The sequence below is a fragment of the Notothenia rossii genome (genome assembly GCF_949606895.1).
Source record: "Notothenia rossii genome assembly, chromosome: 9".
Lineage (NCBI taxonomy): Eukaryota > Metazoa > Chordata > Actinopteri > Perciformes > Nototheniidae > Notothenia > Notothenia rossii.
Window position 1 is genome coordinate 64932355 of NC_136907.1, and position 27951 is coordinate 64960305.

A 27951-nucleotide genomic window follows, 5' to 3' on the forward strand; every position below is an offset into this window, starting at 1 on the left:
GATAGGTCCACTTTAAATCAGCCAATTTTCCATCACAACTGCCATATTTTTACTTTGCAGACAAAAAACTTTTAACTTTGTTATCAGTTCATTCAATTTCGTTTTTGTTTTATTGTTATGCAAGCCTCCTGTTCATATGCACAGATTGTCTAGTCTTGTCATGCCATGTCTTCATAAAATGCCTTTTATCTCACCCTTGGGAAGGTTTGGAATCCAATGAACATTGCAGAGAAACCACTTACAGTGCCCCTTCTGTGAGCTTCTTTAAAAGAGGAACAGCCTAAAGGAACTCACTGTAGAGGATACACGTCTGTGATCGGGCTCTTTAATGGCTCCTGTCTGGGTTGTGAATTGATATACAAAAGCTTAACTGGAGATGACTTCAGGCCTCCAAGTCTCTAGTCGATATCTCAGTGTCACCTTTTGTTGGCCAAAACATAGATATGTGATGTGCATTAAGACACCGGCAGCTGTCAGTGCTGCTCTATATCTTGCACAGTCAGTCCAACTAAAGGTCCGACACAGTGGAGCACATTTCATTAATTATTGAAGTAGCAACACGTTGGGCTTTTAATGTCTCGGTGCAGCAGGGAGCTGCAGTTACATGTCTTTGAGGATAGTAGAAGACTTGTGGGTATAAGTGGGTTGGGGGTGGTAGGTGCTGACAAAAGTGATGTCAGCAGCAACATGACTGTTAAATCCAGAGCTTCTCTGTTTCACTTTGGTCAGTTCTCTTGGGCCTTCAATGTGTGCTTAATAAGCTCTATGTGACATGGTCATGTATTTCCCAAGAAGGATGTCAAGAAAAGGTAAGTTTACAGCCCTTGAATAAATGTGTCAACACAGGGAATTGACCGGTGCTTTGTGTTGTCATGTTCAGGAGGCGTTCTTCGGAAAGGACCTACTGGACAAAAGCAAGCAGAACAGGCACCAGGGGGGGGAATCGGGCTTACTGGAAGAAGGGCAAAGCCAAGGGGAGAGGAAAAACCTCCCCACCAGCTTCCTGGACCCTTCGTCAGACTCTCTGCTCAGTGCCTCCGCAACATCCCTTCAAACCAGACCAGCAGCAGCAGCAGCAGCACGTAAGTATACACATTGCATTAGTTTCCCCGGAGAAAGCCAATTATTAATTATTTAATATGTTGTTCTATTATGACATATTACCGGATAACTGAGACCAATTTTGTACCCGGTAACGAGTCAATGCAGGTATTGAAAAAGCCTGACACAACAGGGGTGTCTTTTATATGGCATTTCGTATAACAAGGAATTTTATCCATCGGTTCCTCCACCCTCTTTCTGCAACTGTCATCACCCAATGAGAGTATCGACCCTTTTCACACAGAAGTAAAAGAGTTTCCACTAAACACATGTTCAAACTGCATTTCTACCATTCATTCAAAAACAGTCCTAGAGTCAAAGGTTAATCTCTGGTGTTCACAGGGTCATTTGTTCAACTGTGGCTTTATCTATACACTAAAGAATTCCACATTACATAATAATAACACCGAATAAAGTGAGGTTCTGATTCTGTTCTCTCTGCTCGCTCTCTCTCGCCCGCCAATTCACTTTGTCTTTTGCCCTTTTAACCTTTCTCTTTATATGACATGCCCCTTGCTCTGACCTAAATGACATTTGTTCCTTGTCCTGTCTTTGCAAACACGCTAAAGCTGTCCAGAGTGAACTATGCATTTGCAATGATGAAAATGTCATGCGCTCTTAATGACATGACAAAAGTGTTTATTATGTTGCAAACATGGTCGTTACCTGTTTTATAGTACACTTAATGCAACCCCTCCTACAAACGAAGCACAGTCACGGCCAGTCCACAAAGCAGTGTTAAAAAAATCTTGGAGGTGGGCGTGTCTGAAAGCTTGGGGATTTTTTGCGAGCAACAACCAATCACATGAATCTCCCGCCCCCGACGTACAAAGCAAACAACCCCGGGGATTTTATGCGAGCAGAGAGAACAGAATCAGAACTTCACTTTTATATATAAACTCCCCAAACAGGTGAGAACCTACCAGTTTCACCCACTGTCTCTGCCCCCTCCCTCCATGCCTGGTTCCTCCGGTTTGTATCCCGGTAAATAGTTACTGGTCGTAAAGAACCGGGTGATTTGCTACCGTAATTTCTCGTTTGGAATATGAGGAAATGAACTGCGGTATGTCTCTCCCAGCTTACACGCGGTTTGATTGGCTAGCGCTTGTACTGTCAGATTTGCATAAACGGGATTTGATTGGCTGACGCTTCCACCTCAGCTTCAAAAGTTGAACATTGCTCAACTCTTGAATCCTGGAAATCTTCGCTTTGCTTCCCCACAATGCAGTTCGGCGAAAAGCGAGGCAAAGTGACGTCACCCCATTCAAAGTGAATGGGCAGAAGCGTTGGAAGATTTTTTTTAACGCTGCTGTGTAGACGGGCCGTCACTGTTTTAACATCAGCGGAGAAGATTCACCATTATACCTGCCACCTGCACTCCTTCCAGCGTTTCCTCAGTGTTGGTGCTGCAGCACACCAACAGGGCAAAATGGAGCATCACCACACCAGTCGAAGTCGAAATCTATTACTATCATTAATATTTTCTGAGTATTGATGAATTCCCTGTCGCTGCTAGTAGATAAACTGCAGTAGAAGTAAACTGAAATTGTCTTAATGTTTGAATTGCATCTTATTGTAGCCTATTGCGTCACATCGTGTGATTCATATCAGATAATTGTCAGGCATTGTAACGATAGGGTTCTATATCTGCTAAAAACTTTTGGTCGGTCTCGAGTTGCTGAAATACATAAATGAAGTCCAACGTATTTCAAAAACATTACACACTTGTTACAACCTAAAACATTCATGAGCAAAGACTGATTTTCTAAACTGTTCATGTAGTTTAGAAGTGTGGTTTGAAAATAAAAGGAAAGGTATCTTGAGTGGTACGACAACATATAAAGACTGATTTTTCAGTTGAAGAAATAGTGTGCGAAATATGAACTAAACCATCTGTTTAACAGTTTAGAGAAACAAAACACTGTAACCTTGACAAATGTGACCTTCGGATAATAATAATAAGATAAGACTGCAGCATAGAAATCACTGTGCTTGGGCGAAGAACATTTTGCATCATTTCTATGGATCCATGATGTTTAAGTTGGAGAAAGGCCACTCCAACTTAAATATGTTTTAGTATGTTCTCATCTTTGGCATTATTCCTGTGACATTCCATTTAAGTTATAAAAGTGTTGGCATATAACTCTAGTGTTAATTGTTGTTCTCTCAGATGCCAGCTATTGTTTACTTACAGTTTATTCTCTTATTTACTCTAGATTTAATTCTAAATGTGGCTTTCAAATGGTTCCAAACCACATTCTCATGCTCGTTCAACATCACCTTCAATTATGATTTGTGACGATTTGGTTTTCTTTCTTTTTTTGTTTGTTTGTTTTTCCCCCTCCATCTACAGAGACGTCTGAGGAACCATTAGTTGATCTTTCTGATGTTCTGAACAGTGATGCAGACATCCTGGGAATGCTCGGAAAATCAAGCAGTGACTCTGGTGCGTTATATATCTCACAGACAGTCACAGTGCTAAGAATTAAAAAATATTTAGTCACTTGGGTTCACAAAATCGGTTGAGAAATTCCCTCAGACAATTTTGCTTTCACCACTTGATTTTTTTTAAATGTCACATTCTTTAACAATACTTTTTTGTTCACCTTTTTTGTTTTACTTTTGTTTGCATTGTCTGAAGCGTGTTGTGCTTGTTCTGTCTTCACTATATTTTCACTCATTATATCTGGTTTTGGGTCCTTGTAGGTCTTGATTTTTGCCCCTTCCAGGTTGACAGCTCTCCTCCTTCTTTTGGTAAGGGTGCTATGGCCTATTAATCCCTTGCTTTAGTGCATTCCTCTCTAACAGTGTGTCTCTTTTTTGAGTGTGCATGTGTACATATATAAGCTGCTTCATACTTAGCTTTTTCTACAACATTTCAGATTGTTTTAACACCCATAAACTGCTTAGTGCTTACCTAACCCAGTGCACAGTGTTCACTCAAATGCGTGTGGTGTGCACTTTCACAGCGGCGACATCTTTGAATGAATTATTATATAGAACGTATTATCTGCCTGATCACCGCTGTCCTCAAGATAGAAAAACAACAAACTTAGGATAATGGCATCTATGAAACAAGCGAGAAAAGTTTAAAGAATCCTCCTGAGAATATCCTCATAGTTCCTAAGGACTCTGAAGGTCGCCTGAATGACAAAACAACTGCACTACATGCTTCCATTCTTTGTAAAAAAAACGAGCCTAAATGCCTTACGGGCTGATAAATAAAATATATATCTATATCAATTATTTGTTCGCAGTAATAGCTAGAGAGAAATGTCAGCGTAACTAAAAAATAAAATAATCTGTGAGCCGTGTAGTAACCGGTATTATTTGTATGGGTTTTGTTATGGATTCAAGCAGCGATGTAAAAGAGGATGAAGGTTGCTCAGCTTCCTTTTTTAAATAATCAATAGGCTTTTTTAATACAGAACACAAAAGTAATTGATGGGGCAAACATTTCCAACATTCAAGTGATTGTGTACCTTTTTTAAGAAAGTTCACAGTTCCCAAAACATTGCTTTTAGACAACACAGGAACCCCCAAGGAGCTGTAATCATATACTGTTCAGTTTTGATTGCATTCCTCAGGCTTTTAAGAGAATAAACATGTTTTTACTTCATGTGTGTATTTACGTCTGATCACGTTCTGTGTCGGGTTGGTTTCTTTGTGTGTATGTGTGTGTGCGTGCGTGTTATGATTTGTTTTTGTATGTCTGTGTGTGTTTCCACAGCTGGTCTGGACATTGGGCCCCTGGCAGACGGCTCCCCATTGATGCTCCAGTCTCACGGCGGCCGCAGGACTCCTCGATCCCTCCACGAGGAACACCTGGACGGTATTCTCAGCCCGGAGCTGGACAAGATGGTCACTGATGGTCAGTTCAGGAGACCAGACATACAAACACTTTTATTTAAAAACGTCATACAGGATGTGTAATGATTGTTTTTCTCTTAATTCTTTTCATTTCAGAATCAATCCTCAGCAAACTTTACAAAATTCCAGGTTTGTCATTTCATCTTACAGTCTAGAACCGTGTCATGTACTACGCTAGTTAAAATGTATGTATTAAGTTGTGTTATAGCACTTAGACCATGATTCAGATTTTAGCTAAAATAAATGTTACAGTTTAGTGAGCTTAATTGTACTGGTGTCCTTTTTAATACAAAAAAGTATTACTGTAAAAAGCACGACCAATCATTTTAGCCGGCCCGTCTAAAGTAACTGGATGGCCTACCTGCCTGTCAGCCTTCCATCTGTGCACAAACTTATCTCGTGCCCTGGTTGGTCATGTACGTGTTCTTGTGTGTTGGAGGAGGGGCTCTGTAAGGAAGTGGCAGATTTTTTCCGGTTGTGTATTTTCAAATTCTAGCGCACTCGAGCTGGTTTCTCCTAAATTACCTACCCCACTTTTAATGCATATTACTTGTACTGTTTAACTCCATTACAGAGCTGGAGGGCAAAGACGTGGAGGATCTCTTCACAGCAGTCCTTAGCCCCAGCACAAGCCAACCTCCTCCACCACAGTTGCCTCATTCCCAGGGTCCAGGGCACCTCCCTGCCACACCTGGAACTAGTATGCCTCACCCCAACACAGGTACATCATCAAACACCTTGTCGTTGTCAGAGGTAGCCTTTGATTTCTTATTTTGTTATAGAATCTATGCATCTTATTCACTGTTCAATTGTTTGTGTAGGGAATCCCATGTTCCCAAGGATGCCAATGATCAATGGTATGATGGGACCTAACCAACGCTTTCCTACAAATCCAGGAGCAGGCCCCTGCATCCCAGATAATTTCTCCCCCCTTAACCGTATGCCTTTCGATGACAATCCAAGGTAATGTCCTGCCTTCCTCCTTAAAACTATCAAATATTCCATACGTTCAAATATATTTGATTTGTTTCTTTAAAGCCAGAATGTTAAGACTTCATATGTCTTCACAGGGATAGACAGTTTAATCAGATGCCTAGAGAGGCAGTTGATCCATGGTCCTCTCCTGCCCATGGCTCCGGCCCTGCAACCCCTGGACCTCTACCTGAGGGGGAGACTGAAGCCATGTCAAATTCCCAAAGGAGTACACTCAAGTGGGAGAAGGAGGAGACACTTGGAGAGCTAGCCACTGTAGCACCCGTCCTATACACCAATGTTAATTTTCCCAACCTAAAGGAAGAATACCCAGGTTCGCACATATTTTCCTCTTTCTTCGTGTTCTTTATGGTCATCATTGTCAGTCACTGTTCTAACAGTTATTCTTTATGCTCTGTGATACTGTTGCCATGACAACTCTTCTTCTCATTCCTTCAACAGACTGGTCTACAAGAGTAAAGCAAATTGCTAAACTGTGGAGGAAAGCTAGTTCCCAAGACAGGGCCCCATATGTGGTAAGAAGCATCATACTTGCAGATTTTCTTCAACTGTCTTAAAGAGAAAACGCTTTGTACCATGACAGACATCAAACTGCCACTTTGACTTGAACTGACAAATTAGGGTGCAGAAGGCAGGCCCTTATCGCATCTGGCGTCTTGCCTCTTGCCAATGCGATTTGAAATCCGGCCATTCACAGATGAACTAATTAACAAAGGAAGGCCTGCTGTGTGTTAGAACTCACTATGGTCTCAGTAATTAAGTTCACTCTAGGTCATTTGATCTGGAAGGGGTCAATTTCAATTACCTTGCCTTGATTAAAAAAAGAAAATAAATCATGTATGCGAGTGTTTTGTCACTGGTTACATGATGGTAGTTTCTTTCAATCTCACACCCCAACTATTAACATTCCTGATACACAGTGACAGGATGACTTCCATCCTGAGCTGCTTATAAACTACAAAGAAGTCAAGTAACAATCGGTGTGGGTAAAATGGCAATCCAGTGGCAGGGATGGAGACTCCTTTCTCACACATCAAGTGTCAACTCTTAGCCAATGAGGGGGGAACCTCCATTCATGTTTCTGGATTACAAACAAGATGGATATGGTCAAAAAGAGAAAGAGACAGTGTAGCAATGTTTCCAAACAACTAGCATTTTGGATTTCCTGCACCCTGTTTCAGGTTGCATCTATTCAGGTTTCTGGTTAAGATGCTGGTTGGTCCTCAACCCGTATATGTGCGAGGATGTAACATTGGTCGTAGCTGAAATCCATCATTTTGAGCATGAGGTTTGCGGTCAGGTAGTTGGACTAATAAGAGGGGAGCTGGATATCATCTTTTGACATGAACCTGCCTGCCTTTATTAAAGTCCCTATCTGCCAAGTGAGATATTGAAACAAATGCTATGAAACAGGATTGAATGTTTCCTACACAACATTGTTTTGTAGTACGAGTGACATTTTAAAATATCACACTTGTTTCAGATAATAAGGATAGAATAGGTTATCTTTGTGCATTATTTCTGCAATCTTGTATTTGATGTGTTTTTGTTCTGCGATTGTGATTGATTTGCTGTTTAGCAAAAGGCAAGAGATAACCGAGCAGCCCTGCGCATCAACAAAGTCCAGATGTCCAATGAGACGGTGAAGAGGCACCATCCCCAGCAACAGCCCCCTGAGGTGTTTGATCCCAACATACCACTAGACACAGAACTGCTGTTTAAAGACCCTTTGAAACCAAAAGAGTCAGAGCATGAACAAGAGTGGAAGTTTAGACAGGTAAGAGTGTATGCAATGAAGTCAGGGAATGCAGCGGCAGGTTAATTAAGACAGCTAAGAAGTGGTGGTTTAGTAAAGCTCCATAAACAACTGCACTATCCTCCACATTAACCCTGGTGACATTGGTGGTTAGTAGGTCCAGTTCATTTTTGGCATGAGACTGATATTTTCTGCATCCTTTTCTGATTTCTAATCCCCCTTTTCACTGTGCCTTTCCCACAGCAAATGAGGCAGAAGAGCAAACAACAAGCCAAAATTGAAGCAACTCAGAAACTGGAGCAAGTAAAGAATGAGCAACTCCAGCAACAACAGCAGCAGCAGTTAGATGGAGAAGGCAGCAACAGTGGAAACCAGAGCCCAGCCTCCCAGCCCAGCAATGGGAGCATGTCCCCCATGCAGCCGCTCAATTCTAAAGATGGCTTTGCCAGACCACAGCTACCGGGGACGCCCACTTCATGTGCCCCAGAGGATGTGTTCCTACGACCCCCTCCTCCGCCTCCCTCTGGCTCTTCCTCCCAACCTCAGTCCCCTCAGGTATTCTCCCCAGGTTCCTCCAGCTCCAGACCCTCTTCTCCATGGGACCCATATGCCAAGATGGTTGGAACCCCAAGGCCGCCAACGCTTGGGCCAAATGCATGTCGGAGAATGTCTGTGGAATCTGGTAAATCCCCCACAAACTTCATGGAGCAGCAGGACAGAGGGAGGCCCTCTCCTGCTCATGAATCCTTCGGTTCTCCAACATCCATGAGCAGTGACCCGTATGCCAAACCTCCTGACACCCCAAGGCCAACGAGTGAAATGGACCCTTTCCTGAAGCCCATGGGTCCCCCCAGGGCTAGTCAGGCTCAGGGAAGGCCCCCAATGGGTTCTCCAGGCAGAGACCCATACTCAAGACCCATGATAAGGACTGAGGCCTATCAGCGCATGGCCCAGAACAGGATGATCTTGTCCGACCCTTACTCAAGGCCTTTGCTAACGCCATTCCCTGGAAGTAATGAGTCTGGCTCGGTCCCTCTGTTCAAAACACCCATGCCCCCTCCTCAGGCTCAGGATCCCTTCAACAGACCAGGTCAAAATCCTAGTGACAGGTTCTCCCAGAATCTGCAGAATGACCCCTATGCTCAGCATCCGCACACCCCAAGACCGCCTGGGAGCGACAACTTCACCAGTCCTCCTAGAATGGGCCAGCATCACCCTCAGGGCCACCCGTTCGCTCAGCCAGGACCAATGACCCAAATGTCTAGAAATCCTTATGCCCATGCACCTTCCACTCCAAGGCCTGACCACTTCACCTATGACCCCTTTGCCCAGCCCTCCGGTCCCATCAAGTCAGGCGGGGACCCTTTCTCTCAGTCAACAGGAAACCAACGATCCAATGAACTCAGTGGTCAACCTCGCCCATTTTGTGAGCCCTACGCCCGACCTCCCGGCACTCCTCGTCCACATGACAACTATGGTCAACCTTCAAATCACCAATCCTCAGACCCTTACTCACAGGCTCCTTCTACTCCTCGCCCCAGTGGGATGAACCAGTTCACCCATCAGTCGCACCCTGGACAAAGGATGTCACCCTCCCACTCGATGGACCCTTATGCTCAGCCACCAGGTACTCCACGACCCTCTATGGGAGAGAGATTTTCTAACCAGAGGGGGCCAATGGAGCCATTTACAAGTACACCATCAAGGCCAGGAAGTAGCGACATGTTTTCCCAGCCTGGGGCCCTCAGACCAATGCTCAATGACCCGTATGCCCAACCTCCGGGGACCCCACGGCCTGGTCCTGATGTGCTCAGCAGACAAGGGCCAAGGCAAGGACTAATGGGAAGCCAGGATATGTTCCCCCCACCTCAAGGCAGACTTCATGAGCCTTTCCATCATCCAGGCTCTCAAACACCGAAACACCCTGGTGTTTCAGAAGATGGCTTTATGCAGTCGCCCTCCAGAAGACCCAATCAGACACCGAGCCACGATCCATATGAGCAAACACCCATGACACCTCGTCCACAGTCAATGGAGAAAATGGAAATCAAAGATCAGTCATGTGTGGGAAACAACGGTACTGGCTCTCAAGATCTAGGCCAACTCTCCAACAACCTACATATGCCTGGTGCTCCCATTGATGCTCAGGGTGTGGCTCTCGCTGAAAGTGAGGAGAGACTCCGACAGGTACATTTAATAATGGGTTTTATGTGGTTTTATTGCTGTGGCTGACTTGGTTTTAACTTACAAGCTACACAAAATACACTTGAAAAATATTAACCAAAAAAGCATAGTAGGTAAAATGTAATTTTATCAAATAGGAATAATGGCTTACTTTTAAAAATTAAGTTAGTGCTTAGAAATAGTATAGAGCAAAAACGTTACTATTCTGTCATAGGTGGACAGCAGCTTATAAACCACTAAATAGCGACAGACGCCAAACAAAAGTAATAATATTTTACAATCAGTGCATATAATAAATAAAAACAGCCATTCATGACGTTACGAACAAACAAATGAAACAAACAAAACAGAACAAAGAATTAAAAACCTGAACCTCCTTTTGAGCTGGCAGGTAGGGAATTCCAGAGGGTTGTGCATTGCTACGCATTAGCTGTGGAATTAAAGTAGGCCAGGTCTTAACAACTAGATGCACAGTATTATTGTAAGCTGAAGATTGTGTTTAAAAACGCTTTAATGTATGTCTACTTCTTGTGCTTTGCAGCGTCAAAGAATTAGAGAACTAATCCTCAAGCAGCAGCAACATAGGATTGCTATTCGGCAGGAGAGGGGCCCTCAGGATCCTATTGGCAACATGAACCCAGGAACACCACGTCCCTGGCCCCAGGAGGGCCATGGGCAACAGGGGGAAATGTTCAACCGACCTCCTCCTCCTTATCCTGGACAGGGACCCATGAGAGGGCCAATGCGGTTTCCTGGACCTTTTCCAGGCGACCAGCGTGTCCCTTTCCCTAATGAGGGACAACTCCCCAGGGGCCCACATCCTGGAGATCCTAATATTAGACATCAGGGACCAAGGTTCGTGCAAAATTCAACAACGTGTTTCATATTTCTTTAATCAATAACACAACACTGCACACATCTGGCTTGGCTGTTTCTCTCTATTTATGTGTATTTTTATCCAATTTAGGTTTGCATTTCCACCCGGGGTTGTAGGACCACATGGGGCCCAAGAGTTTTTTCCCAGGGGGCAACACCCAATGCAGGAAATCCCTCCCCTAATGAGACGATCCATGTCTACTGAAATGGCAAAGAGCATGGGAGGCAACCCTATGGGGCTGCCCCAGCACTTCCCACCACGTGGTATGCCGGTGCAGCAGCACAACATCATGGGCCAACCGTTCATTGAGCTGCGACACAGAGCAGGAGAAATCAGGCAACGCATGCAATATCCCCCTGGAGCCATGCAAGGAAGCAACATGGATCCCATGATGCAGGGTCAAAGGCTACCAGGCTTTCCAGGAGGACCTGATTCCAGGTTCCCTTTAAATCAGGGAACCAGAATGTTAGACCCCATGGCCAGTCACTCTGGCCATGCACAGCTGTCTGCAAGCATGGACAATCTTCATCAGCATGCCCAAATGTCAGGAAACCAAGCACTCAGACAATCTCTTTTGATGAGATCCATGAGCCAGCCTGCTTCAAATGAGACCCTGAACATGGCAGCATCTATGATGCTTACTGCACCCCCTGCTGGGCATTCTGAGGCTGCCTCAGCGTCAGGCAGTGAAAATGAGGAGAAACTTGATGCAGAAGAATCAGCAGTCAAAGATCTCGAGGACGTGGAAGTAAAAGACTTGGTAGATGCTGACTTGGAAAACCTCAATTTGGATGCTGATGATGGCAAAGACCTAGATCTAGAGACAAACGACCTACACCTTGATGACTTCCTAACATCTGGGAAATTTGACATCATTGCATATACAGACCCTGACCTTGATGACATCAAGAAAGACCTGTTTAATGATGAACTGGATCTCAGTGATCCTATGGATGATCATGCTGACCACACAGACCTCAACAAAAACTCAAGGACAGGAACTGAGGCGTCATCCAGTTCAGCATCATCAAAGTCAGAGGCTTCGGGTGAACAGTCCTCAGCTGAAATCAAGCTGGAAGCTCCTGGGGGTAAGGACTTTGCTTCTTTGGCACCCGGGCAACAAATTAAAACCGAGGTTAAGGACTGTAAGAAATCCCCTGTTGCGGCAGACCAACAACCAACTGGAAACACCTTCCCCTCAAACCAGCAGGGAATGCTCTCTGACTCCACCCCGGTCCTGTCTAGTTTACTCATTAAGCAGCAGCCTGAGGAGCAGTCATTAAATCCAATCGGTGAATCTGTCAGTCAAGGAGATAAACTCATGCCCCAGCAGAACCAAGTCACTGACACTCAGCATAACTCGGGACTGACAGATCCCAACACCGAAGACGAAGATTCTATGAGTGATTTTGGGCTGGAACACAGCGGTTTGACCCCGGCCCAGCAGGCAGCGTTGAACCAGGCTCTTGGTCAGCAGGGGCAGCTGCACCGTCCTCTTCTGCTAGAGGAGCAACCGCTCCTACTGCAGGACCTTCTGGACCAGGAGAGGCAGGAGCAACACCAGCAGAGACAGATGCAAGCCATGATACGACAGCGTTCCAGCGACTCCTTCTTCCCTAACATTGGTAAATACGTTTGGCCACAACTTCTAGTCTCTCGTGTAGTTTAACATTTTTGTTTGCCAGTATTTTATGAGTGAATTATTTGTCATTTACAGATTTTGATGCCATCACTGACCCCATCATGAAAGCAAAAATGGTGGCCCTGAAAGGCATCAACAAAGTCATGGTTCAGAACAACATGGGAATGACCCCAATGGCCATGAACAGGTACAAAGTTCACTTTGGTACTTTTGTATTTAATAATATAGAATGTAATACTGGTAGTGGCAGTTTGAGTATTAGTTGTTGCTATAAGCTAGTGAAGTACCAAACCATCCTCTACAACATTGTACGAATATTTAAAGAAATGCTACTCTGATTGAATGAGTAAAGGGTACATGTTTGTGGTCTTTCTTTGAAACAGATTTCCTCCTGGTCCTGCACCACCTCCTGAAACACCACCACTTCCTCCACAAGTTCTTGGACAGGTATTTCAATCATGAATCTGCTTGGATGTTATTTAAACTACGACTGCTATGTAATATAATAATAAATATCTAAATTGCAACATATGATAACTTGTTTTTTCAACCTTCCCTTCAGGATGGCAAATTAACACAAGTAGCGAGACCGAATCCTCCAAGCTTTGGACCAGGATTTGTCAGTAAGTTCTCTAAAAAATATATACATTTTAAACTTTCTGGTTTGAAGGTCTGTCAGCACTTGAAATGTTGAGATGTTTGTTGCTCATGCTGTCAAGATTGCTTATAAAGAGCCTCATTTCTTCTTTCAGACAATGCTCAGAGGGCTCAGTACGAGGAGTGGCTCCAGGAGACTCAGCAACTACTTCAAATGCAGCAGAAGTTTCTGGAAGAGAAGATTGGGGCTCACAGGAAGTCTAAGAAAGCCCTGTCTGCCAAGCAGAGAACAGCTAAGAAGGCAGGGAGAGAGTTCCCAGAGGAGGACACTGAGCAGCTCAAACATGTCACAGAGCAGCAGGGTGTAGTGCAGAAACAACTGGAGCAGGTAAGGTCTATCCTAGCCCTGCACAATTGCTGCCCTTAGCATTGTCCTTTCAATGGTTCTATAAAGCAAGGTTTAATGTATTAAAAGGATTGGCAAATAAAATCCCGTTGGCCAAATTTGAACTGCAAGCTTATATTCAATCACTTGGTGAACTTGGTGTTAGGGTTAGACCTAAGATCTAAAATAATGCAACTAAGATGTAAAAGATACAATTTTGTACCTTTCCTGTTTTGTTTTTTTCACATATTTTTGAGATTTGCCATGTCATCTTTGTTATTGGTTTTGAATATTAAATAATTTAATCTGAATCACCTAACAGATAATGTAGGTATAGGGTATGCAGTGTTTCCCCTAGGATGGAGTCATAGCAGCGGTGCTAAGGCACGTGGGCCCAGCATAATGTGAGCGCGGAGCGCGTAGAATTTTTTAGTGTGTGCACGTGCGAAGTGCGCCCCGTCAATTTGTTTCTATGTGTCTGCCAGCACAAGAAAGGCTCTTAAGGCCTAGTACCAGGGCCGGTTCTAGCCAATTTGCTGCCCTAGGCGAGATTTTATATATAAAGAATAAATTAAAAATCTCTACAAAAGACAAATACACTACAAAAACAGAAACTTAATGAAATAGGTAATGTACTTCAAAATGGCTTCAAATGTATTCAGTATTGTATGAACATGTTTGAATTGGGGGGTGGACGTCACATCATCAAGGGGGGTCCGGGCGTATGCCCCCCCGGGAAGATTTTTTGGAACATTTTAAAGTGAAATGCTTCAATCTGGTGCACTTAGAGCACACAATTACTAGAAACCTGATCTAGGGGGTACAATTCTAAAACACCCATATGAAAAAGATCGGTTTACATTTTAATAATCAAATAAGTATGTGAACATAACCAATAACCTACCATAGCCAATAACAAATACATGTAAACTATTTTATTTCTGTTGTTCGTTCATATCTTATTTTACCTAGTTAACATTTATTTATGCATATTTTTGTATCTCCAACTTTAAATGATATTTTTGGTTTACTGTCCTATAGTATACATTGGAATGATTTCAAACCTGTTTTTATTCATCCTAATAATTATAAAGGAGGGCCTTGGAAATGTGTGTTTACATAATTTGTGGTCAAAACGTTTGAGACCCACTGAGATAACTTAGACTAAAATTAACAATCTAAACACTCAGTCCTTTACCTCACTGTGCCTCTCAGTCTGACTGGAGAGCTCTCCTCCACCCTGGTTGTAGAAACATCTACTTCTTATATACAGTAAGGGCGACTGTGGCTGTGAGGGAGTGTGGTCGTCTTTCAACCAGAAGGTTGTGGGTTCGATCCCAGCCCATGCAGTCAACATGTCGATGTATCTTTGGGCAAGATACTTAACCCTGAGTTGCTCCCGATGGCATGGCCAACGGTGTGTGAATGTGTATGAATGTTAGGTCCTATAGAGTAAGGTACACTTCTCTGTATGAATGGGTGTGAATGGGTGAATGACATGTAGTATGTAAAGCGCTTTGAGGGGTCGTAAAGACTGGATAAAGCGCTATATAAGTACAGTCCATTTACCATTATATCCGTTAGCGCAGCTAGCACCAGATTCTAATAACAACAGCGCCAGTACCGGTGTGCCCTCTCTCTCGCTCCCACGCTCGCACTTTGGCTGTGAGCTGCGGGCGCCTGATGAGCCCCCCACATCCCCCACTTTCATCACTTACAGCGCTCACCGTACTGGGCAAATGAAAAGTGTAACCGAGGTGAAAAGGGTGTTACATTTACTTAATTATGAATGTTGTTACATCAAGGCCAAAAATTAGGATGAGCGCCAACGGTCAAAACATTTTTTTCCCCTCCCAGAGCTACCAGCGCAGCGCCCCCCAGATCTGGCGCCCTAGGCCCTGCCAGTACATACAGTGGCAATGTCTCAAGATTTAGCAAAAATACACCTTTATTGAACATACAGTAACACAAATACTACAAATCCACATAACAAACAATCAAAAATGAAAAAGGGTCGCCACTTATTATTTAAAAAACATTTCTGTACCTGGCTGGGGCCCCCTAGCAGCGGCGCGCATATTTCAGCAGCGGCTCTGCGCTGCCACTATTTGTATATAGGGGAAACACTGGTATGCAATAAACTATTTTCTTTCAAGTGGCTTGAAAAAGTGATATCTCAACCGACTGACAGATTCCAAACACACAGCCTTTGTCAGCAATGTACCTGTCAACCTGCCTTGACTCGCTAAAAGAGCAGTGCTCAAAACAAAGTCCTGGCTCATTGTACTTTCCAACTCCTGCTTTTAAAGTTTAATTCTTCTTCAGTTATTGTTTAAAATTCAAACCATTCATGTCCTCTCTTGGGTAAACCCGTGTCCTTGTGAATTTGCTTTTAAGGGATAAAATGCCTTGAAAGTGATGAAAGTAATTTCTTTGGTAATTTCATAGAGAAACTCAATAACAATTATTCTGAATATGTTTTGTTTTAGATCCGCAAGCAGCAGAAGGAGCATGCTGAACTGATAGAGGAGTACCGGGTAAAACAGCAGCAAAACAATATGACACCCATAATGCCTAGGATGCACGCGATGCCGGGCCCTGCTGGCATGGTCCCCAGCGGACCCCCAATGAATCCCATCATGCAGATGCCTGTTCATCCTGGCCAGCCCAATCCAGCTCAGAGTATGCCCAACCCACCACCCGGCTGGCATCCAGGTGCTCCATTGCCCATGGCTGGACCAGGAATGCCCCCTATAATGCCCCCTATAATGCCCCCTATAATGCCCCCTATAATGCCCCCTATAATGCCCCCCCAGGTACCTGTCGGAAATCCAGGCCAACCTGTTCAGATGCCAATGGGTAATATACCTCAACACCCACCACTGCCTGTGGATCCCCAGGCACCCCCAGTTCCACCAGGGGGTGTAAAACCCATGCAGTCAGGTAGTATGAAGTTCGATGACAACAATCCATTCAGTGAAGGCTTCCAGGAGCGGGAGAGGAGGGAGAGGCTTAGGGAGCAGCAGGAGAGACAGCGGGTGCAGCTCATGCAGGAAGTTGAACGTCAGAGGGCCCTGAAACACCGTATGGAAATGGAACAGCAAGGGATGATGGGGCCTGATGGCAACATGGCGCCTCTCTCTCAGATGCCGTTTTTTAACTCAGAGCTGCCACAGGACTTCATGCAGCCCCAAAGGCCTCCTATGCAGCAACAGCAACAACTCGCACCAATGTTCCCCCAGCAGCAGGGCATGCAGCCAGGCATGGGCTCACCACCTGGGACCTTTATGCAAGGGGAAAGGAGGGCCATGATGGGCAATGGGATGATGCCCCGTGACATGGGCCCTAGTTTTGGGCCTGATAATCTTTCTCTACAAGCACCTCATTTCCCCCAGGGTCAACCCAGACCTCGCCAGTTCAGTGGACCAGGAATGATGCTTCAGATGCCAGGTGAGGGTCCCCCATTTGGAGTCGACTCTTCTACACCTCTGCCGTCTAACTTCCCGGGCTCAGGTCAGTCTCTGATCCAACTCTACTCCAACATCATCCCGGATGAGAAGGGGAAAAAGAAGAGAAACCGCAAAAAGAAGAAGGATGATGACGCAGACTCAGTCAAGACCCCTTCAACTCCACACTCAGACCTCACAGCCCCTCTCACCCCGTGTGTGTCGGACACCTCCTCAACTCCAACCAGAAACACCCATCTATTCGGAGACCAGGACTTGTCAAGGTCCCCCTTACTGGGATCTTCCACCCCCAGTCACTCAGAGCTGGAGAGGCAGCTCTCTGGAGGCCAATCCGGACACCTTGGTCTCTTATCAGACATGTCAAGAGCCCAGGCTCAGGAACATGACAGGATCCTTAGCAACATAAAGCTGGAGCAGACTGATGCCAGCGAGTGTCATGGGCCTCGGGACGGGAACATCAGCTCAGGAATGAGCTCTGTGAAGCAGGAGGGCAATAAAGGGAGTGGGTCTCCCTTCCCTGCTGGGCAAAGTCCAAACAAGGGGGAGGCTGGTAATGAACTACTAAAACACCTTCTGAAGAACAAGAGCACACCTCCATCTGGATTCTCCCAGCAGAGGTTGGATGAGAGCATCCGCTCAGAGGAGGAGGAGCTTGCTGACTGCAAAGCCCTGCTGAGGCAAAGCTCCATGGACAGCAATGGGGTCAGTTCTTCTGTTAGTCATACAATTAGATCAGTGAGGGGGTGATCATAGTGAGTCATAGACTGGCTAAGTGATTCGGGTGGGAGGTGGTTAAATTAGTCACTGCTGATGATTTTTGAATGAGTCATAGTTCTGTTTTGAAAACATCTAACTATTAGACGTAATGCTGCTCAAGTTATTTGAAGTTAATTCATGCCTTTTGATATGCAAGTATTTCAATCGTTCTCTCATCTGCAGGCGTACTCTGACGGCACTCAAGACTTTTCTGGACCTGTGATCCCTGAACAGGAGAAGAAGAAAGGAAGGAACAAAAGGGCTCCGAAGGGAGGAGAGAAACCTGCCTCGCGCTACAAGAAGAGGAAAAAGGAAGGGGATGAGAGGCAACTAATGCACTCTGGGCCTGACACTGTAATGACCCAAATCAAACAGGTACGATTGATTTGACCACCTTGTAACCTGCTCTTTATAGAAATGGTTGAAGCTCCACTGCTGCACATCTTTGGGAACAACGGATGGTAGAAAGCAATAGCTGGAAATCCGAATGCTTTAATCAGAATTGTAAAGTATTAATTGCTGCCAGAATAGAAAACGGTCCTCACCAAGTGCACAGACACTAATTTCACATATTATAAGCATATTACTATAATTAGGTACTTGTTGGATGACAGCTGCACACAAGCTGTTATTATTGAGGAGAGTGGAAGGAGATTTGCTATTATACTTCAAGTCCCTCATTGATTGACGCTTATTTATTTAAATGTTATGAAACTGTCTCACTCATTTAAACGTTATTACACACATCTTAGCAAAATTAAATGTGCAACCATGTTGTTTGCTAATTTCTCGCAAGTTTAGCTAAACTGGAAAATTGTAACTTACTGTGGCTTTGAGCTGGAAAATATTCTTTACTTTATTGTACACTTAACTGTTTGATTCTGCTCTTTTTTTACCAGCCTTGTTAATTGCAGCAAGGTCTATATTACATTACATTACATTTAGCTGACGCTTTTATCCAAAGCGACTGACAATAAGTGCATTCGACCAGGAAGATACAACCTTGAAGAAAACAGAATCATATAAGTACATCAGGTTTCATAGAGCCAAACATTTCAAGTGCTACTCAGCTGGCTTTAGATAAGCCAGCCCTTTATTAGTATATAAGTGCTTTGTTAGTAATTCAATCTCTCGAAGTGGAGTCTAAAGAGATGAGTTTTCAGTCTGCGCCGGAAGATGTGTAAGCTTTCTGCTGTCCGGATTTCAATGGGGCTACAACTGGACTAGAGATTTTACTTGAGAATTGTTTTTATTAAATCCAAACTCAAGGCCACATTTTTAGAGATGGCCGTTAGAGAGGACTATATATATATATGTTTGTATATATATGTACAGTTGCAAGAAAAAGTATGTGAACCCTTTGGAATTACCTGGATTTCTGCATAAGTTGGTCATAAAATGGAGGAAGCCACTGCTGTCCAGAAAAAACATTGCTGCACGTTTGAAGTTTGCAAAAGAGCACCTGGATGTTCCACAGCACTACTGGCAAAATATTCTGTGGACAGATGAAACCAAAGTTGAGTTGTTTGGAAGGAACACACAATGCTATGTGTGGAGAAAAAAAGGCACAGCACACCAACATCAAAACCTCATCCCAACTGTGAAGTATGGTGGAGGGAGCATCATGGTTTGGGGCTGCTTTGCTGCCTCAGGGCCTGGACAGATTGCCATCATCGAGGGAAAAATGAATTCTCAAGTTTATCAAGACATTTTGCTGGAGAACTTAAGGCCATCTGTCCACCAATTGAAGCTCAACAGAAGATGGGTGATGCAACAGGATAACGACCCAAAGCACAGAAGTAAATCAACAACAGAATGGCTTCAACAGAAGAAAATAGGCCTTCTGGAGTGGCCCAGTCAGAGTCCTGACCTCAACCCAATTGAGATGCTGTGGCATGACCTCAAGAGAGCGATTCACACCAGACATCCCAAGAATATTGCTGAACTGAAACAGTTTTGTAAAGAGGAATGGTCCAACATTCCTCCTGACCGTTGTGCAGGTCTGATATGCAACTATAGGAAACGTTTGGTTGAGTTTATTCCTGCCAAAGGAGGGTCAACCAGTTATTCAATCCAAGGGTTCACATACTTTTTCCACCCTGCACTGTGAATGTTTACATGGTGTGTTCAATAAAAACATATTGTTTGTGTGGTTTTAGCTTAAGCAGACTGTGTTTGTCTATTGTTGTGACTTAGATGAAGATCAAAACACATTTTATGACCAATTTATGCAGAAATCCAGGTAGTTCCAAAGGGTTCACATACTTTTTCTTGCAACTGTATATATTTATTATATTATATATAGGGCAGGGACAATGCACAGTAATGAACACTTAAAACATTAAAATGTATCAAGCGTAACAATGCCATATTTAGCTTTGAGCTTATTTCCATCCGCAGTCCCTCACATAAAACATTTAAGAAGTTTACATTTTACAAACATAGCAAAAACGAAATATGCAAAAGAGCAAGAGCAGCATACACAAGTATTTATAACATGGTAATACAATCTAGCAGCAACGACATATAAAGTGCACGAGAAGATACAAGAGATACCTAAAGTGCAAGAGGAGTTACCCTTGTAGTAAAGTGCATTTAGCGGTGATATCTAATATTACAGGACATGAAATACCTATGGATGGTAAGAAATGACCACCAAATTAAAAAACACCACCTTTTGAGCTTTAAAAATTACTATTGATAGTCTCGCAAACCCACTCACTGACTTATGACAGTTATTTCTGTACCATAAATAGGCAAATTAACATGGTATAATAACCGAAAATGTTATACCGAACACGGTTAATATCCACGATGAACGAAGCTGTTTATGATTAGATCATCTTAACTATCAAATAATGTTTGCCTTGTTAGGTCTTCTTATTTTTGTTTGTTTTTAGTGCTTATATTTATAGACTGTAATATTCTGTTAGGGGTTTGGGGCTCTAGCATCTATTGCACTTTATTTTCCTCCGATCCCTTCCCCTAATCCTGTGGTTCTCTCTCCACAGCAGCTCTCCCTGTTGCCCCTCATGGAGCCTCTGATTGGGGTCAACTTCGCCCATTTCGCTCCCTATGGCAGCAGTCAGCTGAACGGAGAGAGCCTCCTGGCTGGTACATTTGGCAGCGCCTCACTCGATGGAGTCTCTGACTACTACTCCCAACTGGCCTACAAGGTGAGATCTGCTTACCTCACCTACTGGGTAAACAGAGTGATGTCAAGTGTGTCTGCATCATGCCGTGCTGACACTGTATTGGTTCCTCCAGCAGAGTAACCTGAGCAATCCACCAACACCACCAGCGTCTCTTCCTCCAACCCCACCACCTGTGAACCGACAGAAAATGATCAATGGATTTGCCACGACTGAAGAGCTGGCCAGCAAAGCTGCTGCCATGGGTAAGCTTTCAGAAGGATGTATCTCGCAAAAAACGTTTACGTATCATTTCATTCATTTAATCGTTTATTTGAACGGGGACAATGCACATTGATGAACACTTTAAACAAATGATGCTTCAAATGTAAATATGCCGGATTTTAGCTTTGAGCTCATTTCCATCCGTAGTCCCGTCACATACAACATTTTAAGAACATGACATTTATATACATAGCAAAAAAAATACATGATGTGCAGAAAGAGCATGAGCAGCAAGTATTTACCACATGGCAGTACAATGTAGCAGCTACGACATATAAAGTTCAGGAGAAGATACAAGAGCTACATAAAGTGCAAGAGGAGATACCCCTGTATCAGATCTCCCCACTCGGTACAGCCTTTCCTTCAGATTCTGAATTACTGGCTGTTCCCAGATTCAAAACTAAACATGGTGAAGCTGCCTTTAGCTTCTATGCTTCTTGATTGCCAAAAGTTTGCTTATTATTTGAAACTGTGAAGACGACCATCAAATCTCAGCTAAATACCTGTTTTCCAATCATTTTAAAATAAATGTACTTGTTTTGATCATTTGCTGCTTTTATCTGTGTGTCCTGTAAAGCACTTTGCCATGTGCTAAGAAATGTGCTACATGTATACATTTAACCTCCAGTGTATTAACATTGTGCTCCTTCCTGTTTCATACAGTGTCCAAGGGCCTGGTCCCAAAGCCGCTGCATGTCCCGTTCAGGACTGAGGAAGACCTTCTAGCCAGGGCCATTGCTCAGGGGCCCAAAACTGTGGATGTCCCAGCCTCCCTCCCCACCCCTCCTCACAACAACCAGGAGGAGCTCAGGTAAATACATACAAAAACGGTGTCATTCCGTTTGTCTTCGTGTTGATTAATCCTGTAATGATGCTTTGATCATGGCTAAGGCAACATGATGATGACAGAATGGGTTTTCTTTTGATTTCTCCAGCAACAGAGGACAGGAGCCTTGCAAGGAAAGAGATACTCCTGACAGTTTTGTTCCATCCTCTTCTCCTGAAAGCGTTGTTGGCATGGAGATCAGTCGCTACCCTGACCTCTCTCTGGTGAAGGAGGAGCCTCTGTCCCCCTGCCTGTCGCCTGTCCTCCCCATGCTTCCTGCTCCTGATGGGAAAGGTAAATCCACACAACTGGGAAAAACTCAACACAATTATTCCTATATTTCTGTAATGTATTCATCATTTTTGTATGCATTTCAAACACTCAACTCCAGCAACAGTGTTTTGGCTAACATTTCCTATTTGATTCTCCAGGGTCAGAAATCAAACTGCAGGTTGTCAAAACAGAGCCTTCTGCAATGTTCTTCGGCTCCCCCTTTGGCTCCATGTCTAATGATTCCAAACTAGGCCTGGTGTCTGTATCCATCACAATGAGACCAGCTGCAGCAGAGGTAAGCATATATATCATGTAACAGATTCCTCTCCAACTATCCATATCCTTTTTCTTACATACATGCACCACGAAGACTAAACAAACTATACGTTTCTATCCCAGAACATCACAGGTGTCGTGGCAGCCATTTCAGACCTCCTAGGCGTGAAGATCCCCAGTAGCTACGAGGTCAGTAGCACCCCAGACAGAGGGCCCCTATCTATACTCGCTGGTCAAAGGATGGGCCCCCACGGCATGGAGCCTCGGCCTTCTATGCTCTACCACGGACAGGGAGACAATGGCGGAATGCAAGGACGCATGGGACATATGATGAGACACGGCGGACCTCAGGCCATGATGCATCAGCAGCAGGCACATCATTTCCGTTTCCATCCCAACAGCCCAGGTGAGGGAATAAAACTCAATTGCAAAGAGCCTTTCTTATTAAATATCACGTCTGATTGAAGCTTAGAATAATTACTTCCTACGAAAAAAAGCCAAACTGCCATTTTTTTATTCCTAATTTATTTGTACTTCTGTAATAGGCAGTTTATTTTGATTACTATGTTTTTATTGTCTTGTTGTATTTGATGTCATTTTATTTGTATCTATTCTATTTGTATTTTACATTCTATCTTGTCTCTTATTTTTTTCGTGTCATTTTATTGATCTTTAAGCACTGTCATAAATGTTTGTTAATCTCCAAAGCCCACCGAGACAAACGTGCTTTTGGATATTGGGCCGTATAAATACACTTTTCATTTGATTTATTTTCCGAACCCATATTTATCTGGTAACTTTAAGACCAGCGCCATAACATTGTAGATGATCAGAGAGAATGCATTGCTATAAAGTTCATTATAAAATCCTGTTTCTCTGTTTCTTCAGGCGCAGCTCTGGCTCGAGGACCTGACCAGAGGACGCCTGGCAGCCCTGGATGTAGACCTCATTGGTGCTGCAACTGTAAGGTGGTGGTTCTGGGAAATAGAGTGCAGAAATCCATCAAAGATCTCCCCGCCCACATGAAGGTACCAGATTAGTTAGGCTTAAATACTCCAAAAGACAGCAGGGTGGATATTAATCAGACGGAACCACCTTCTGCAATTATTTTCCATAAACTAAATGAGCCATGACTGGATGTCCTGACTTTACCTTAGAGCAGACCTGGGCACTGTACGGCCCCCGGGCCACATACGGCCCTTTGGTTGACTCTGACCGGCCCGTGTAATGTTAATTGGAAATTACAAAATAAACATATTTTCTAATTTTACCTCATGCATGGACTAAAGCTGCAATGCTTTTATTTTGAAGTTGTTTTTTATTCACGTACATAATGACGCAATACGTCAAATCAAGACGTGCGCGTTATTGGATAATTGTCACAAGACGACTTTAGCGCTCAAAAATGTCAGCTGATGCTAAAAAAAGAAAGGTAGATGCCGAATGTAGGGTCTTCGACAAAAATTGGACTGCTAAGTATTTATTTACTGAAGTCGGAGGTAAAGCCGTGTGTTTAGTTTGCGGGGAGCAGATCGCCGTGTTCAAGGACTACAATTTGAGTCGGCATTACGAGACGAAACACGCGGAGAAATACAAAAACTTGACTGATGCTGAAAGGGCGCGCACATCGAACGCTTTGCTAGCTAAGCTGCAAAAGCAGCAAGGCTTTTTTACCAAGCTTCACACATCCAAGGATGCAGCAACCAAGACCAGCTTCGTGATATCCCACAAAATAGCTAAACACAGTAAGCCATTCTCAGAGGGGGAGTTTGTCAAAGAGTGCTTAGTGGACTCTGCAGCACTAATATGCCCTGAAAAAAAAGAAGCCTTTGAGCAAGTCCCGCTGTCCAGGCGAACCGTGACGAGAAGGATCGAGGACATTGCGGGGAATCTGGAGCTTCAGCTGCAACATGAAGTGGCAAGTTTTGACTTTATCTCCTTGGCTTTGGACGAGAGCTGTGATGTCCGCGACACAGCGCAGTTACTCGTATTTGTCCGTGGGATAACGCCGGACTTCAAGATTACGGAGGAGCTGGCAGCAATGCGGCCGATGAAAGGGATGACGACAGGGAGCGATCTGTTCACGGAGGTAAATGCGTGCATGGACACGCTGGGACTGAAATGGGACAGACTGGCAGGTGTCACAACAGACGGTTGTCCAAATCTTACAGGTAAACATTTTGGACTTTTGAAACGTATGCAAGATAAAGTGACTGAAATCGACGCAGATCAGAAATTGGTATTTTTGCATTGTATTATACACCAACATGTGTTGTGCAAGTCAGTGCTAAAAATTCACCATGTTATTGATGTTGTTACTAAAATAGTAAACTTCATCAGGGCACGGGCATTGAATCACAGACAGTTTGTTGCACTTTTGGAGGAGCATGAGACTGAGCATAGTGACATCGGCTACCACACAGCTGTCAGATGGCTCAGCCTGGGCAAAGTGCTAAAAAGAGTTTGGGACCTGAAAGCAGAGATTCAAGAGTTTTGTGAGAAGAAAGGCAAAGACATCCCAGAGCTCTCAGACGAGGACTGGATGGCAGATTTTGCATTTGCTGTTGATGTGACTGCACTGATGAATGAACTGAACACCAAACTGCAAGGCAAGGGCCTTTTTGTTCATGAAATGCACAGCCTGGTGAAGGCTTTCATGAGAAAGATGCAGTTTCTTTCAAGCCAACTGGAGAGCAACACTCTCACTCACATGCAAACCCTGAAAGAAGTCACACCACCAGCTGATCACCTCCGCAGGTACTCATCCATGTTAGGAGCATTGCATGGTGAGTTTTCAAGGCGATTTGAAGATCTCCGAACAATCGAGGATGAAATGCTCATGATTTCCTCTCCCTTTACCTGCAGTATGGATAATGCACCCAGTGATGTTCAGCTGGAACTCATTGACCTGCAGTCTGATGCAGTACTGGCAGAGCGCTTTAAGTCAGGATCTCTGCTGGATTTCTACTCTTCTCTCGAGGAGGAGAACTTTCCAAACATGAGGAGACATGCTCAGAAGATGTTGGTTCTCTTTGGCTCTACCTACATATGTGAACAAACATTTTCAAAGATGAAGTTTATGAAATCCAGGTATAGATCCTCTCTCACTGATGATCATCTGTCAGCTGTGCTTCGCATCTCCACCTCAGACATTCAACCTGACTTCGATGCACTCGTTAAAGCCCAGCAGAGACTAGATTTCCCTCACTGAACAAGAAAAAAGAACTTAAAAACACCAAAAGAGGTGGTTAGACTACAAATGTAGGCATGTAAAGGAACCAACTAGCAGTGAACTGGGACACTTTCTTTGGAAGCCTTTTCTCAAAATCACAGTTCAGTGATGTTCAGTGACAGTTCAATATGATGTATCTTGCTGAATGTTTGGAGCACAAAGACAATGTTGTGATGTCTTAAGAATGCTAAGAACCTTTACACAACTTTCCAACAGTATATGAAATTCAAAATGTGTTTTGTAGTGAATGCGACTGAACATTTTCACTAATATGAGTCAGAAATGGTGAAAAACGTTCACATTTTGTTTACCATTGTTTTGGGAAATTTGATTGAATAAATTACATTTTTTGTAAGGCAACCTCACTTTTTCATTGCTCAACTATAACATATACTCTTACCGGCTTGTCAAAACAATGCTATTTACTGCTTTTTATAAAGAAATACAATTAATATTATGCAGAATTGAGTTCAGCCTTTTGGCCCGGCCCTCCACAATATTTTTTGTTTCTCATGTGGCCCCATGGAAAAAATAATTGCCCACCCCTGCCTTAGAGGATAGATTATCTACATTCAGCCTAAGGAACCATAGACACACACACACACAGCAGCACAGCAGTATTAATGCATATATCCTCTGATTATGTAAATCTCCCGCGCTGTAGTTAAATCAGCTTCAGATTCATTAGTAGGTTAAATACCCCATGACTTTAATCTTTAGGATTTTGGTTATTTCAATATTGTATGTTTTTGATGTTTATTTCATAACTTCAGTTGAGCTTAAGCAGCTCACGTTGGTCGAGCTTTGATTAAACATTCCTTAGTCAGGCTGTTAAAACTCAAACTGATTTCCCTCATTAGGAATCTGGAGGCCGTTTTAAATCTGAAGATCTGGTCTTCTGCAGTCACAGCTGCTTCCTTCTCTACTGTTCCTCAACACCCGTGCAATCCAGATCAACCACAGAAACAAAGGTTTGTACTGCAGTGGCTCTAAATCACATGCGGTTGATTTGATTATTTCAGATGTTATGCCTTACATAATGGCTCTTCTCTCATCTTTTCAGGAATCAGTGTCCCTTCTGCCTTCCTGCGAGCAATCGGAAAGCCTTTCTAAAACGTCCCACCAGTACAACAACAACATGTCATCGCTTGATGTTCACTGCCTGGCTCAGCTTCAGCCCAAGCAGTCTCCCCCCTCCACCCCTCCTATTCCCTTCCCCATGGCAGGCGGCACATCCAAGATGGAGATGAAGTCCGATGCCATCAAAGTCACGGTGAAGCTAAAGGCTCGGCAGAGATCTCATGAAGGCTGGCACCAGGGAAAGAGACAGAAAGGACTCCGCTGGAGGAAGTGGACGGTCCAGGTCGTAGTGCCTAGAGGGAATTCCCAACTCACAGATGAGGATAAGATCGACGAGCTCCTGAAGAAGCTCGGGGCCTCGCTGCGCCCTCCTGTCTCTCTGCGGGACCACCGGCGCTGCTGTTTCTGCCACCAGTTTGGAGACGGGATCACCGACGGCCCTGCGCGACTTCTCAATCTAGACCTCGATGTGTGGGTTCACCTAAACTGTGCCCTGTGGTCGACGGAGGTGTACGAGACGCAGTCCGGGGCCCTCATCAACGTGGAGCTCGCAATGCGTCGGGGCCAAACGGTGCGCTGCGCCTACTGCCAGCAGATCGGAGCCACGAGCGGCTGCAACCGCCTGCGCTGCACCAACGTCTACCACTTCACCTGCGCTCTGCAAGCTCACTGCACCTTCTTCAAGGACAAGACCATGCTGTGCCACGCCCACAGGCCCCGGGGGACCGCCGGACAGGCGCTGGATCACGAGCTGCGTTGTTTCGCTGTCTTCAGGCGCGTCTACGTGCAAAGAGACGAGGTGCGTCAGATTGCCACGGCGGTGCGGCAGCCCGAGTTGGGCTACACCTTCAGAGTGGGCAGCCTGGTGCTGCACGCCATCGGCCAACTCACCCCTCTACAAATGGCAGCCTTCCACTCCAACACAGCCATCTTTCCAGTTGGCTACGAGACTTGCCGCATCTACTGGAGCATGCGTCATGGCAACCACCGATGCCGCTACGTCTGCTCTGTTGAGGACAGAGAGAATGTTCCGGAGTTTTCCATCAAAGTCATCGAACAGGGCTACAAAGACCTGGTCCTGACTGACAGCTCTGCTAAAGGTCTGTTCTTGCATAATCTTTCATTTTGTACTTGTTAAGCTGTATTTGTTTTGTCCTATAGTTGTATTTTGCAGTAACAAATATGACACAAATATACATTAGAAGCATAATAAAGCATAG

The 27951-nt window shown here is 44.2% G+C and overlaps 1 protein-coding gene across 1 annotated transcript in view; it reads left to right on the plus strand.

Moving 5' to 3' along the window:
• The window catches only part of kmt2cb (lysine (K)-specific methyltransferase 2Cb), a 72333-nt gene that overhangs the window by 40521 nt on the left and 3861 nt on the right, over positions 1-27951 (plus strand). Inside the window, exons 26-54 of the mRNA XM_079651033.1 lie at positions 793-809; positions 881-1082; positions 3455-3547; positions 3808-3855; positions 4832-4972; positions 5068-5100; positions 5546-5692; positions 5793-5934; positions 6042-6277; positions 6406-6479; positions 7544-7741; positions 7964-9907; positions 10446-10759; positions 10872-12406; positions 12499-12610; positions 12807-12870; positions 12986-13046; positions 13176-13408; positions 15895-17574; positions 17812-18003; positions 20640-20804; positions 20896-21025; positions 21708-21855; positions 21980-22164; positions 22302-22438; positions 22543-22825; positions 23308-23447; positions 26512-26622; positions 26715-27831. Coding sequence (XP_079507159.1) covers positions 793-809; positions 881-1082; positions 3455-3547; positions 3808-3855; positions 4832-4972; positions 5068-5100; positions 5546-5692; positions 5793-5934; positions 6042-6277; positions 6406-6479; positions 7544-7741; positions 7964-9907; positions 10446-10759; positions 10872-12406; positions 12499-12610; positions 12807-12870; positions 12986-13046; positions 13176-13408; positions 15895-17574; positions 17812-18003; positions 20640-20804; positions 20896-21025; positions 21708-21855; positions 21980-22164; positions 22302-22438; positions 22543-22825; positions 23308-23447; positions 26512-26622; positions 26715-27831 — 9882 coding nt within the window. The remainder of the gene's footprint in view (positions 1-792; positions 810-880; positions 1083-3454; positions 3548-3807; positions 3856-4831; positions 4973-5067; positions 5101-5545; positions 5693-5792; positions 5935-6041; positions 6278-6405; positions 6480-7543; positions 7742-7963; positions 9908-10445; positions 10760-10871; positions 12407-12498; positions 12611-12806; positions 12871-12985; positions 13047-13175; positions 13409-15894; positions 17575-17811; positions 18004-20639; positions 20805-20895; positions 21026-21707; positions 21856-21979; positions 22165-22301; positions 22439-22542; positions 22826-23307; positions 23448-26511; positions 26623-26714; positions 27832-27951) is intronic.